This window comes from Pelodiscus sinensis, chromosome 5, assembly GCF_052426305.1.
Source record: "Pelodiscus sinensis isolate ZL-2025 chromosome 5, ASM5242630v1, whole genome shotgun sequence".
Classification (NCBI taxonomy): domain Eukaryota; kingdom Metazoa; phylum Chordata; order Testudines; family Trionychidae; genus Pelodiscus; species Pelodiscus sinensis.
In genome coordinates this window covers 129,052,321-129,064,545 of record NC_143056.1, presented here as the reverse complement: position 1 = coordinate 129,064,545, position 12,225 = coordinate 129,052,321, and the positions used below count along the sequence as shown (strand labels likewise).

Here is a 12,225-nt window from a genome sequence, read left to right as displayed (position 1 = left end):
GGTCAGTGCAGAGTAAAGCGGAAGAATGACTTCTCCTGTCTTGCTCACAACACTCCTGTTAATGCCTCCCAGAATAAATGTTTGCTTTTTAAAAAACTGTCACATTGTTGATTCATATTTAGCTTGTGGTCCGCTATGACCACAGTACTCCTTCTTAGACAGTCACTTCCCATTCTGTATGTGTGAAATGGATTGTTCCTTCCTAAGTGGAGCACTTTGCATTTGTCTTTATTAAACATCATCCTATTTACCTCAGACCATTTCTTCAGCTTGTCCAGATCATTTTAAATTATGACCCTATCCTCCAAAGCAGTTGCATCCCAGCTTGGTATCATCTGCAAACTTAGTAAGCGTACTCTCCATGCCAATATCTAAACTGTTGATGAAGATAAGGTATGTCTACACTACAGTGTTATTTCGAAATATCTTATAGCTTATTTCGAAATAACGTGTCTACACACAAAACGCATTTCAAAATAGCATTTTGCTATTTCGAAATAGCACGTCCACACTGAGTGGACTCTGAATTGCATTTAAGGCCGGCCGGAACCAGTTCCGGCAGGGCACCAGGTCAGTACTTACTCTGTGGGGCTGCTGCCTGAGGCTATCTGAGGTCTGTGCTTAAAGGGACGCCCCCCCGGACAGCCAGTTCTCAGGTTTCCCTGCTTGCTTGTCTACCTTGATGAGGGACAGCAAAGCATTTTGTCTCTGCGAGCTCTTGTTGCCCTCACTCAGGACACCACAGCAACCTGCAACAAGGAGCCAGAGCTGCCCCTGGGCACTCTGGTGCTTCTCTTGGACACATTGCTGTGAGCCTGGCTGCACTTTCTGCAGGCTGCCATCCGGCAGGTCCATCAGGGGGCTGTCAGTATCCAGGAGGCCCTGCGGAAGAGTTTCCACCCTGAGGAGCACTAAAAGCCTCCCTGGTCTGCCCCACTGGGGGCTTGTGCCTCATTCCTCCCTCACGTCCTTCCACTTACCCCCCCCCCCCAGCCTCCCTTCCTGATGTCAAATAAAATACATGTATTTTCATGAACAGAAACTCTCTTTATTTCACAAAACTGGGGGGAGAGGGAATGAAACTCTGGTGAGACTGAGGAAAGGAGGCTGGAGAGGTGAGAAGAGAGGGTGAGAGAGGGGAGAAGGAAACCTGGGAGGAGGGAGCTGGAAAGGGGAAGCAAGGGGAAGAAGGGGGAGGGGAAGCTCAGGGCTCAGGGCTCAGGGTTGGGTGTCTCGCCGGACCAACTTGATTGTCATGCAAACCTGCTCCTGGGTTCGCATGTGGCCTTTGGTGGCCAGGCTGGCAGCTCTCCTGCCATAGATGGCCACGTTCCTCTGTCTAGTGTGGAGATCATGGTCATTGGGGGCATCCACCCCAAACCCGAAAAAGGTCCATGATCTCCACACTAGACCAGGAAGGTGCCCGCCTTCTCCAGCCCCTGGCAGGCTCCTGGGAGCTGGCAGACTGCTCCTGGGGAGCGGTGGAGGGCCGGCTGCCAGTGGCTTGCTGGCTCATGTTTTGGGGCCACTGGGTCAGGGGCAGTGACTGCTGGCTCTGGGCTGGCAGGCTTGGAGCTGTCATAGGTACTGTGGCCAGAGTCAACCCCTTTAAGGGCTCCAGGGAAGGGGGGGGGGGGAGAGAAGTGTTCATGGTTGATGCTGGAGCAGCCACCAGGGTACCCTGGGAAGGCTGGAGGCCCCCTATTTCGAAATAAGTGTCTGCACAGCACTTATTTTGAAATAGCTATTTCGAATTTGGTGTTATTCCTCGTAGAATGAGGTTTACCAAATTCAAAATAAGCAGAGCGCTTCGAAATAGCGGTTTAGCTAGGAACGTTATTTCGAAATAAGGATTGTTATTTCGAAATAACTTTGCTGTGTAGACATACTCATATTGATCAGAACCGGTCCTAAAACAGACCCCTGCGGAACCCCACTTGTTATGCCTTTCCAGCATGATTGTGAACCATTAATAACTATTCTCTGAGAATGGTTATCCAGCCAGTTATGGTTAACCCACTTTATAGTAACCCCATCTAAGTTGTATTTCCCTAGTTTATTGATCAGAAGGTCATGTGAGACCATGTCAAATGCCTTACTACAGTCTGGGTATACCATGTCCACCACTTCCCCCTTATCCACAAGGCTTGTTATCTTATCAAAGAAAACTATCAGATTGATTTGATGTGATTTGTTCTTTACAAATCCATGCTGGCTGTTACCTATCACCTTGTTGAGATGTTTGCAGATGTTTGCAGATGGATTCCTTAATTACCTACCCCATTATCTTTCCTGGCACAGAAGATAAACTGACTGGTGTATAGTTTCCTGGGATAACACAGTGGTGTTAGGATATTTTTCTGACTTATTTTTTTATCCTTTTCCTGATAGTTCCTAACACATTATTAGGTTTTTTTTTTTAAACCCCTGCTCTGCACCGGCTGGATGTTTTCAGACAGGGCCGGCCTGAGCCATTCGTGCGCCCTGGGAGAGTGGCACCGCCCCCGGGCGTGTGGCGCATGCATGGCCCCGCACCTGCTCAGCCCGGCAGCACCGCACAGCGCTCCCTACAATGGGGCACCCCGGGTGGTAGCCTGGTCAGTCCGTAGCTTGGGCCGGCTCTGTTTTCAGACCTACCTCCAATAACTCCCAAGTTCTCTTTCGTGGGCGGTAACAGCTAATTTAGACCCCGTCGTGTAGCATGTCAGGGTGGGATTATATTTTCCAATGTGCATTATTTTGCACTTATTGATGTTAAATTTCATCCGCCCTTTTGTTGCCCAGCCACCCAGTTTTGTGAGCGCCTGTTGTCACTTGTCACAGTGTTGGATGTAACAATCTTGAGTCCTTTTGTAGCAAAACAAAGCAAATGTTGCCATGTCAATGTTCACCCCTTCCCCAGAGCATTTCTGGATATGTTGAACAGCACAGAAGACCCTTGTGGGACCCTGCTATTCACCTCTCCATTGTGAGAATGTCCCATATTTTCCTTCCCTTTGGCTACATCTAGACAGCAGCGCTATTTTGGGATTCCTGAAGTATCCCAAAATAGCAATTCTGCATCTTTAAATGTGCCCGTTATTTCAAAATATATTTCAAACGAATGGGCGTGTTATTCCGGTGTCCCTGTAACCCTCATTCCATGAGGGCTAAGGGACTTGTCGAAATAGCACTTTATTTCAAAATGTATTTTGAAATAAGCTACGCAATTTGCATAGTGCAAATTGCGTAGCTTATTTCGAGGTAAGGGCACAATGTAGATGCACCCTTTTGTGTCCTGTCTTTGAACTGGTAAGGGTGCATCTACACAGCGGGGCTTAACTCGAAATAAGCTATGCAAATTGAGTGGTGTCAGTTGTGTAGCTTATTTCACAATGGCTTACTTTGAAATTGAGAGTGTCTACACAGCACTTATTTCAAAACAGAGCACTCTTCCTCCGACTTCCCTTGCTCCTTGGATAATGAGGGTTGCAGGAGTCGGAGTAAGAAGTCCTCCAGCTTGACAGTATTTTGACAGTATTTTAAAATAACTGCCTGTTGTGTAGATGCGGAGTCAGTTATTTTGAAATACAATAAAACTCCAATTGTCCGGCATCCCGTGGTCCGGCACTCCTGAAAGTCCGGCACCAGCTGGAACCCGGAAGTGCTCCGGCCAGCCGGACAATTGGAGCTCCCCGAAGTGGCGGCGGAGAGGAGGCGAGAGGCAGGCAGTGTTCCCAGCCGACCCCCGCCCGCCCGCCTTAAACAGCTGTCTGCTTCTCGCCTCCTCTTCGCCGCCACCAATTGCAAGCTGGCTGCACGTGGCTTCCACCCCCCCCCCACCACAACACAGCGGAGGGTTTGCCCCTCCCCACACCCCTCCCTGCCGACTCTCCCATGCAGTGCGGGTCCCGGGAGACCCATCACAGCACCCCGCCAGAATACCTCCCGATACTCCATCATATCCGATAATCCGGCAACCCTTGGGTCCCAAGGATGCTGGATTATCAGAAGTCTACTGTAATGTGGCTGTGTAGATGTACCCTTACTGATCCATGAGGGGACCTTCTTTCTTATCCCCTTGCTACCATATTGAAAGTTATCTGCAAATCTGCCTACTCTATATTGCCGGTTGTGTAAAGCCTTCGCTCTGCTAGTATATTGGAACTACTCGATTCCCACTCTGGAAATGGGTGACAGGGGAGGGATCACGTGCGGATTACCAGTTGTGATCCCTCCCTCTGGGGCAACTGGTATTGGCCACTGTCGGCGGACAGGATACTGGGCTAGATGGACCTTTGGGCTATGTCTACACTTGCGGCTTCTTGCGCGAGTAATATGCAAATGAGGCTAAGCATGGAATATCGCCGAGCCTCATTTGCATACCAAATGAGCCACCATTTTTTTCAGAAGAGGCTCCTGCACCTAAGAACGGCATTGCACAAGAGGGTTTTTCAATGTAAACGCTCCTTCTTGTGCAAGAGCCTCATCTGAAAAAAATGATGGCTCATTAGGTATGCAAATGAGGCTCGGCAATATTCCATGCTTAGCCTCATTTGCATATTACTCCCGCAAGAAGCCGCGAGTGTAGACCTAGCCCAGGTCTGACCCAGTGTGGCTGTTGTTATGTTCACATACATTTTCTGGGAATGCATTAAACTGTAAGGTCCTGCGAACACATGACAGAGAGACTGACAAAATATGCTGCTGACTGCATGGAACACTGTTTGGGGCGGGGGGTGGGAAGGGACAGTTGTCTTCCAAGCCATTTCTTTACTGATGATTTGAAGTTGGCTGAGAGAGGAATGGTTCTCAGTCGGTTGCTGTGCTTGGGAAGGCATCTTTGTAACCACTGAGCTTGGTGGTGGTTCCTTTGTCACTTTCAACCGCATTGCCTTTGAAGTTTGGCCACTTGTTGTAAGACTGTTGAGCTCTGCAACTTTGTAAACTTTATAACTCTCAGCCTTTTGCGTTCTGCAACTCACTCTACGCTGCCGTTCCCTCCTGCGATAAGGGGGAGCTGTGCAGGTGATAAGAGAGAGAGTGTGTGAGTGGAGACAGGAGCCAGGAAAAGAGCAAGGCCAAACATGTGGCGCCAGGAGCCAGGTGATCACTAATTAAAGCAATCTTGCACACACACTGCTCTAAGCCAAGGAAGGACCTGGAAGGAGGTCTGGGATGGGACGGTCCTTGCGTGCATGACAAAAAGGAGAGAACTGAAGCCTTCTTTCTGATCAGCTGGCCGGGGGGGGGGGAATCCATGACTGCAGGCCGATGCTCCGGAGCTACTATGCCTTGGCTTTCTCTCTCTCTCTGCCTGCAACCCTTTGCCAGGGTAAGTGTGTGAGTGCCTGAGGCATGAGTGTGTGTGTGTGAGAGTGACAACTCAGTCCCCTTTAGTTTAACCCAACAGTGGCATTTAATAAATCCATATGGGTATGTCTACACTACAAAGTTAATTCGAACTAACAAACATTAGTTCGAATTCACTTTGATAGGCACTACACAGGCAAACCGCTAGTTGGAACTTAATTCAACCTAGCGGAGTGCTTAATTCGAACTAGGTAAACCTCATTCTTCGAGGACTAAGCCTAGTTCGAATTAAGTAGTTTGAATTAAGGGCTGTGTAGCTTAATTCGAACTAGTGGTAGGCTAACCCTCCCCAGCTTTCCCTGGTGGCCACTCTGGGCACCACCAGGGAAACTCTTCTGCCCCCCTCCCGGCCCCGGAGCCCTTAAAGGGGCACGGGCTGGCTACGGTGCCTGTGCCAGGTGTAAGCCTGCCAGCACCCAGCCAGCAGACCCTGCACCTGGCACGGCACGAGCCAGCCACCCGCTGCCACCCAGCCCTCTGCCTCTTCCCAGGACCAGGCTGGCGGCTCCCAGGAGCCTGCCCGGGGCTGCAAGAGGCGGGGACCCGCCTGGTCTAGTGTGGACATCATGGATCTCATCACGACCTCCACACTAGGCACAGGAAAGTGGCCGTCTAAGACAGGATAGTCTACATGCATCTGACGAAGTGGGTCTTTGCCCACGAAAGCTTATGCTCCTACACTTCAGTTAGTCTATAAGGTGCCACAGGACTCCTCGTCGCTTTTGCAGATTCAGACTAACACGGCTACCCCTCTGATACTTAAGGCAGGATAGCTGCCAGCCTGGCCACCCAGGAGCAGGTTTGCATGAAAATCAGGGTGGTCCAGTGAGACCCCCGACCCTGAGCCCTGAGCTTAGAACAGCCATACTGGGTCAGACCAAAGGTCCATCTAGCCCAGTAGCCTGTCTGCTGACAGCGGCCAACACCAGCTACCCCAGAGGGGATGGACCGAAGACAATGACCAAGCCATTTGTCTCGTGCCATCCATCTCCAGCCTTCCAAAACAGAGGCCAAGGACACCATTTCTATCCCCTGGCTAATAGCACTCCATGGACCCAGCCTCCATGAATTGATCTAACTTCTCTTTAAATTCTGTTCTACTTCTAGCCTTCACAGCCTCCTGCAGCAAGGAGTTCCACAGGTTGACTATTTGCTTTGTGAAGAACAACTTTCTGTTATTAGTTTGAACCCATTCATTTCATTTGGTGTCCTCTAGTCCTTCTATTATGGGAACTAATGAACTTTTCTTTATGCACCCTCTCCACACCACTCATGCTTTTATAGACCTCTATCATATGCCCCCTCAGTCTCCTCTTTTCTAAGCTGAGAAGTCCCAGTCTCTTTAGCCTCTCTTCATATGGGACCTGTTCCAAACCCCTGATCATTTTAGTTGCCCTCCCCTCTCCCACCCTCTCTCTTCCCCTCTCCCACCTCCTTTTCCCAGTCTCCCCGAGTTTTGTTAAATAAAGAGAGTTTCTATTTTTGAACACGTGTCCTTTATTTTGTACATCAGGATGGGGGGCTAGGGAGGGGTAAGTGGAAGGAGGTGAGGGAGGAATGGGGTACGAGCCCCCGATGGGGAGGACTGGGGTGGCTCTGCGGGCTCCTCTCCTGCAGCCCCCCAATTGACCCCCCCCCCCCGGATGGCAGCCTGCGGCAAGAGCAGCCGGGCTGATGGCCGAGTGCTGTGATGTGCCGAGTGTGGGCATTCAGGGCATTCCAAGACAGGACTGCTTTGCTGTCCCTCATCGAGTTAGACAAGCGAGCGGGGAACCCCTGAGAACTGTCTGTCAGGGGTGGAGGTCGGGACCCTTTAAGCACAGCCCTTGGCTAGCCTGATACAGCAGCTCCACGCTCTAAATCCTAATCAGATGCCGTGTCGGCACTGCTTCCGGCCATCCTTAACCTCGGTTCAGGGTCCACTCGATGTGGACATACTAGTTCGAATTAGCAAAACGCTAATTCAAACTAGTTTTTAGGTCTAGATGCACTAGTTCGAATTAGCTTAGTTTGAATTAACTAATTCGAATTAAGTTCGTTCGAATTAGTGCTGTAGTGTAGACGTACCCCCTGGTATTTCCTCCTCTCCTTGAGTAGCCTCGTTCTGCCCAACTTTGGTGTTGCCTGTTTGCTCTGCACCCTCCTGCAGGGCCCGGCACCGAGTTAGCCCTCCAGCCTTCGTCTGTGAGCACGTGGGCGTGTTGCGGGCACCTGTGGGGGATGGTTGGATTTCACGGTTCCTTGTTGGCCTTTCCCATCTTCTTTCCTAGCCTCCATATGAGGATTCTCCAGAGGCGGCCGCCTCTCAGTGCTGGGTGGGGAAAGCCTCTATTAGCCGCTGCTCCTCCCCCCTCCCCAGAAGCAGCTGCAGCTCAGCCCCAGGCATGGGCATTGGAGGTCTCTGCAAAGGGTTGACCTCCTGGGATGTCTCTTTGTGGTTCCAGGCTCAGAAAGGGACCCTCCCCGGAGCAGAAGGGCAGCGAGCAGGACGCCATGGAGGGGCAGGGCGCGGTGCTGGCCAAGCGGCTGGCTACCCTGCTCTCCGGCCTGCTGGAGTGCATGTGCTTTGCCGGTGTCATCTTCGGCTGGGCGTCGCTCGTGTTCGTGCTCAAGGACATGCATTACTTCGAGGAGCTGTGCGTGCCGGCGGCTAATGGCACGGGCAACGGCACGCAAGGCCCAGGTACGGCGGGGGCAGTGCTGGAGGGGGGAGGGAGTGCCGGGGAGGGAGTGGGCAGTGCTGGAGAGGGGTGGGGCAGCAACGCAGAGGCTAGGAGGGGGATGGTGTCCATCTGGGCTGCAGCACCAGAAGCCTGAGGTGAATATGCAAATAGTGCAATGCCCTCATTTGCATATTTGGGGTGATGCATTGTCACGTTTGCAGATCCCTAAATAAAGATTCCTTTGCATTTTGGTTCCTGACCTTGAGCTCCCCCCCAGTGACGCCCGTTTCCCTCAGACTCCCTCTTGGGCTGTGGGTGGGAGAGAAGAGAGGACCTGTTAGGGGCATGGGTGAAGGGCATGAGGGAGCGTCTCCGGACTGCGGGCCTTGGGTGTGGGGAGGGAGGGGGTGTCAGGCCATGGGGACCGTGTCTGGGGGTGAATCTGTGTTGGGGCCCCATGTGGGTGTTGGGGTCTAGGTGAGAGGCCTGTGGGGGCGCCGGGCGGCGGGTGAGCCGGGTCAGCGTCTCAGGCCACGCTCTCCCCAGACTGCCGGGCGCAGGACGAGAAGCTGTCACTGGTCTTCACTATCGGCTCCTTCATGAACAACTTCATGACCTTCCCCACCGGCTACATCTTTGACCGCTTTGGTACCATGCCCGCGCGCTTGCTGGCCATGTGAGTGGGGGGGAGGCCCAGGGACCCACCCCTGCTCCATTGAGACCAGCCCCCTGAACCCACCCCACTCCTACCCCCTCACTTGCATCCCCTGGGGACCCCTCCCCTGGAATCTAGGGCACTGGAGCGGGGAGATGGGGTCCTCATCTCCATGGGTCTGTTTGGGGTGTGTGTGGGATGGAGTCAGCAGGGAGAGAAAGTCCTCCCTCTCCACTCTCTCTTTGGCTGTTTCTCTTCCCCATTCTCCCCACAATGTGGCGATCAGGGTTACCAGGCCGGGGCCGCGCCTGGCCCATGTTATCCAGTGAGTCCAACCGCCTCTCCTTGCGCCACCCTGCCTGGGCCCACAGATCAGGGCCTGTAGCAGCCAGCCCCACAGATTGCTATTGTCCCGCCACACACAGCTCCCCACTTTCCCAGGCCTCTCCCCACTGCTGGGCTGGGTGCTGGCCAGCTGTCCCATGCCCTGAGGGCTCCATCTGCACGGCATTCCTTTCTCCTTGGTGGAGCCTATGCCTGGGAGCCAGCTGGGGGATGGAGAGGTCCCTTGCGTGGCTGGTCCCCAGGGGGCCGTGCAGCTGGCTCTATGGCTGTAGCAGGGCCAGCCGGCTGGGCTGAGGTTAGGCAAGTGCCCAGAAGGAAGTGCCGGCTTCCTTGCAAGCCGTTTCCGTCCTGCCCATGCTACAGAGCTGGGGCTGCTACCAGGGATCTGCAGCTCCAGCCTCACACCTGCCCCCACGCAGCTGGAGGCCAGCCCCACAGTTCCTGGCAGCCACAGCAGCGGAGAAGCCAAGGAGGAGGAGCTGGCCATCGGGTGGGGGTGGGGGAATGGCGCTAACTGGAGCCTCCAGCTGCCACCTGCCCCCACCAGAGCTCTTCTGCTCCCACTGGGCTTGGGGGGCTCAGCGATCACCTTCCTGGGGACCCAGGCCCAGCTGCAGGGCAAAGGTCAGCCAAGCCACCTGCCAGCTGGGCCTCTGGCACCTGCCTTTGTCCTGCTAAGGTCTTGCTCTATGCTAGCTGCCTATCCACCCCTCAGCTGCCATACGTCCCATCACGTCCTGTCCCATCCATCCATCCCTCCATCCCGTCCCATCCCATCGGGCAAGGGCACTAGCTGAGGGCTTGTCCCCACCCCTCCATGGCCTCCTCCTTCCTTCCACTCCTCCACTGCCCCTCCCTTCCCCATTCCTCCCCCCCCCCCGTGCATCCCACGTGTCTAGCTCCCCCACCACTGCCCTCAGCCACCCCTCCCTTGCTCCCCTGCCCCCTGGAGCTGGGAGGGGAGCTGCAGGCCTCCGAGCATGGACAGGAGCTGGAGCCTCTGCCCCCCCCCCCCCCCCGGTCGCTCCCCAAGCATGGCCCCGTGTCCGTGTGTTTCAGATCCCTCTACACCAGTGGCACGGTGCTCATCGCCTTCTCCACCGCAGGTAAGGCCGCCGCCTGTTGGGCACGGTGGGACGGGGGCGGGAGGGGCGGCACCCGGCACTTGACTGCAGGAGCCCCACTGGGCCAGGAGCTCCGCCTGCCAGTGTGGCTGGGGCGTGGGCGCAGCTCTGCCCCCTGCTGGGCAGTCAGGCCTGAGCCACCTCAGCGGAGAGGCTGCTCTGGGCACTCGTGTCTGGACACTTCTGGGTGTGTGTTGGCCAGGGACTCTCAGGAGGTGTCAATGTGTGTGCGTGTGTGACACTCCCTGGGGCTTGTTATGAGAGCCAACATGGCGTGTGTGTGCGCGTGCGGGTGTGTGTGTGTGTGTGTGTGTGTGTGTGCGTGCGCACACATGACAGAGAGAGACCCTCACTGGGGCTTGTTATGAGAGCCAACATGGCGCGTGTGTGCGCGCGTGCGTGCATGTGTGTGTGTGTGTGTGCGTGTGCACACATGACAGAGAGAGACCCTCACTGGGGCTTGTTATGAGGCCCAACAGTGTGTGTGACAGAGGGAGATGCTCTCCGGGGCTTGTAATGAGGCTCGACAGAGGGGTGTGTGTGTGTGGTGGGTGACAGAGAGAGAGACACTCACTAGGGCTTGTTATGATGCCTGATAGAGGTGTGTGTGTGTGTGTGAGAGAGAGAGAGAGAGAGTGAGACTCACAGTAGCTTGATACAAGGCCCGACAGGGTGTGTGTCCATGTGTGTCTCAGTGAGACACTCCCTGGGGCTTGATATGAGACCAGACTTTGTGTGCATGTGTGTGTGTACACTCACTGGCGTTATGAGGCTTGGTGGTGGGGTGTGCAACACTCCCAAGCAATTGTTCTAAGTCACAAGTGTGTATGTGTGACTCACTGGGACTCATCACGAAGCCGGATCGTTCACGTCCCGGCATGTGCTTGTGCGTGTGTTCTACACACTGGTGGTGTGGCGCACGGCTGGCTGTGTGCGTGCCCGGTGCCCTGGGCGAGGTCTGTGGGGTGCAGCTCCCTGACACGTGGTGCTTGTGTCCCCCCCGCAGCCACGGCGCTGATCCTCTTCCCGGCCATGTGTCTGCTGTCCGTCGGCGGGATCCTCTTCATCCTCACCAACATGCAGGTCTGACCCTCCCCCCTCTGCCCGGCCTCCGGCTTAGTGAGGAAGGGGCCTCTTGAGGTGGGTGGGCTTGCTGCCCCCTGCTGGGTCCCATGGGCAATCCGAGCTTTAGAAGCAGGCTCAGAGACCCAACACGCCCTGAAGTGGGAGCCCCCCAGAGCGGGGAAGCCGGGGAGGCTGGAGTGCGCACTTCCCAAGTGGGGAGAGGGCTTTGGTGAAGGAGAGGACGCTGAGGTGGCCCTTGTGCAGCCCTGGAGGAAGGCCCACGGGGTGGCGCCACGAAAAGCGAAGAGGCAGAGCAGGGTGTGTACAGCCTGGACAAACCTAGAGCAGTGCGTGTCACAAGAAAGTCTGAACATTTCAACGGGCATCTTGCAAGCTTCCCCTGCCACCGAATGCAGTGGCTGTGCCCTCGTCACTGTGTGCGGCGGGCATCCTGGTACAACGGCCACCGGAGCAAGAGTGCTGGGCTTTGCTTCTGCCTCAGCACAATCCTAGAATCCTGGAACCAGAAGGGACCTTGAGAGGTCATCAAGTCCAGTCCCCTGCCCTCACGGCAGGACCACACACCATCTAGATCAGTGGTTCCCAACCTTTTCCAGATGGGGACACATTTTGATAATTCAGGAAGACTTGGTGACCCAGGGAAATTCAAAAATGAGGAGAGGGGAGGGGAGGGGGCAGAGCCACCTGGGGAGACACTTGGCGACCCTTTTGAAATGTAATGGTGACCCATATTTGGGTCCTGACCCATAGGTTGGGAAACCCTGATCGATGTCTGTCCAACCTGCTCTTCAATGTCTCCAATGATGGAGATTCCACAACCTCCCTAGACAACTTATTCCAGTGTTTAACCACCCTGACAGGTAGGAAGTTTTTCCTAATGTCCAAACCTAAACCTCCCTGGCTGCAATTTAAGCCCATTGCTTCTTGTCCTATCCTCAGATGTCAAGGAGAACAATTCCCCCCGCTCCTCCTTGTAACACTCTTGCAAACACTCCGGACG

At 54.6% G+C, this 12,225-nt stretch overlaps 1 protein-coding gene across 6 annotated transcripts in view; it reads left to right on the top strand.

Annotated features, from left to right (window-relative positions):
- The window catches only part of SLC43A3 (solute carrier family 43 member 3), a 62,477-nt gene that overhangs the window by 33,144 nt on the left and 17,108 nt on the right, over positions 1–12,225 (top strand). For all 6 annotated transcript variants that reach the window (XM_075928594.2, XM_075928596.2, XM_075928593.2 and 3 more), the window contains 4 exons: positions 7,797–8,035; positions 8,562–8,691; positions 10,075–10,121; positions 11,146–11,222. In XM_075928594.2, coding sequence (XP_075784709.2) covers positions 7,846–8,035; positions 8,562–8,691; positions 10,075–10,121; positions 11,146–11,222 — 444 coding nt within the window. In that variant the 5' untranslated portion in view covers positions 7,797–7,845. The remainder of the gene's footprint in view (positions 1–7,796; positions 8,036–8,561; positions 8,692–10,074; positions 10,122–11,145; positions 11,223–12,225) is intronic.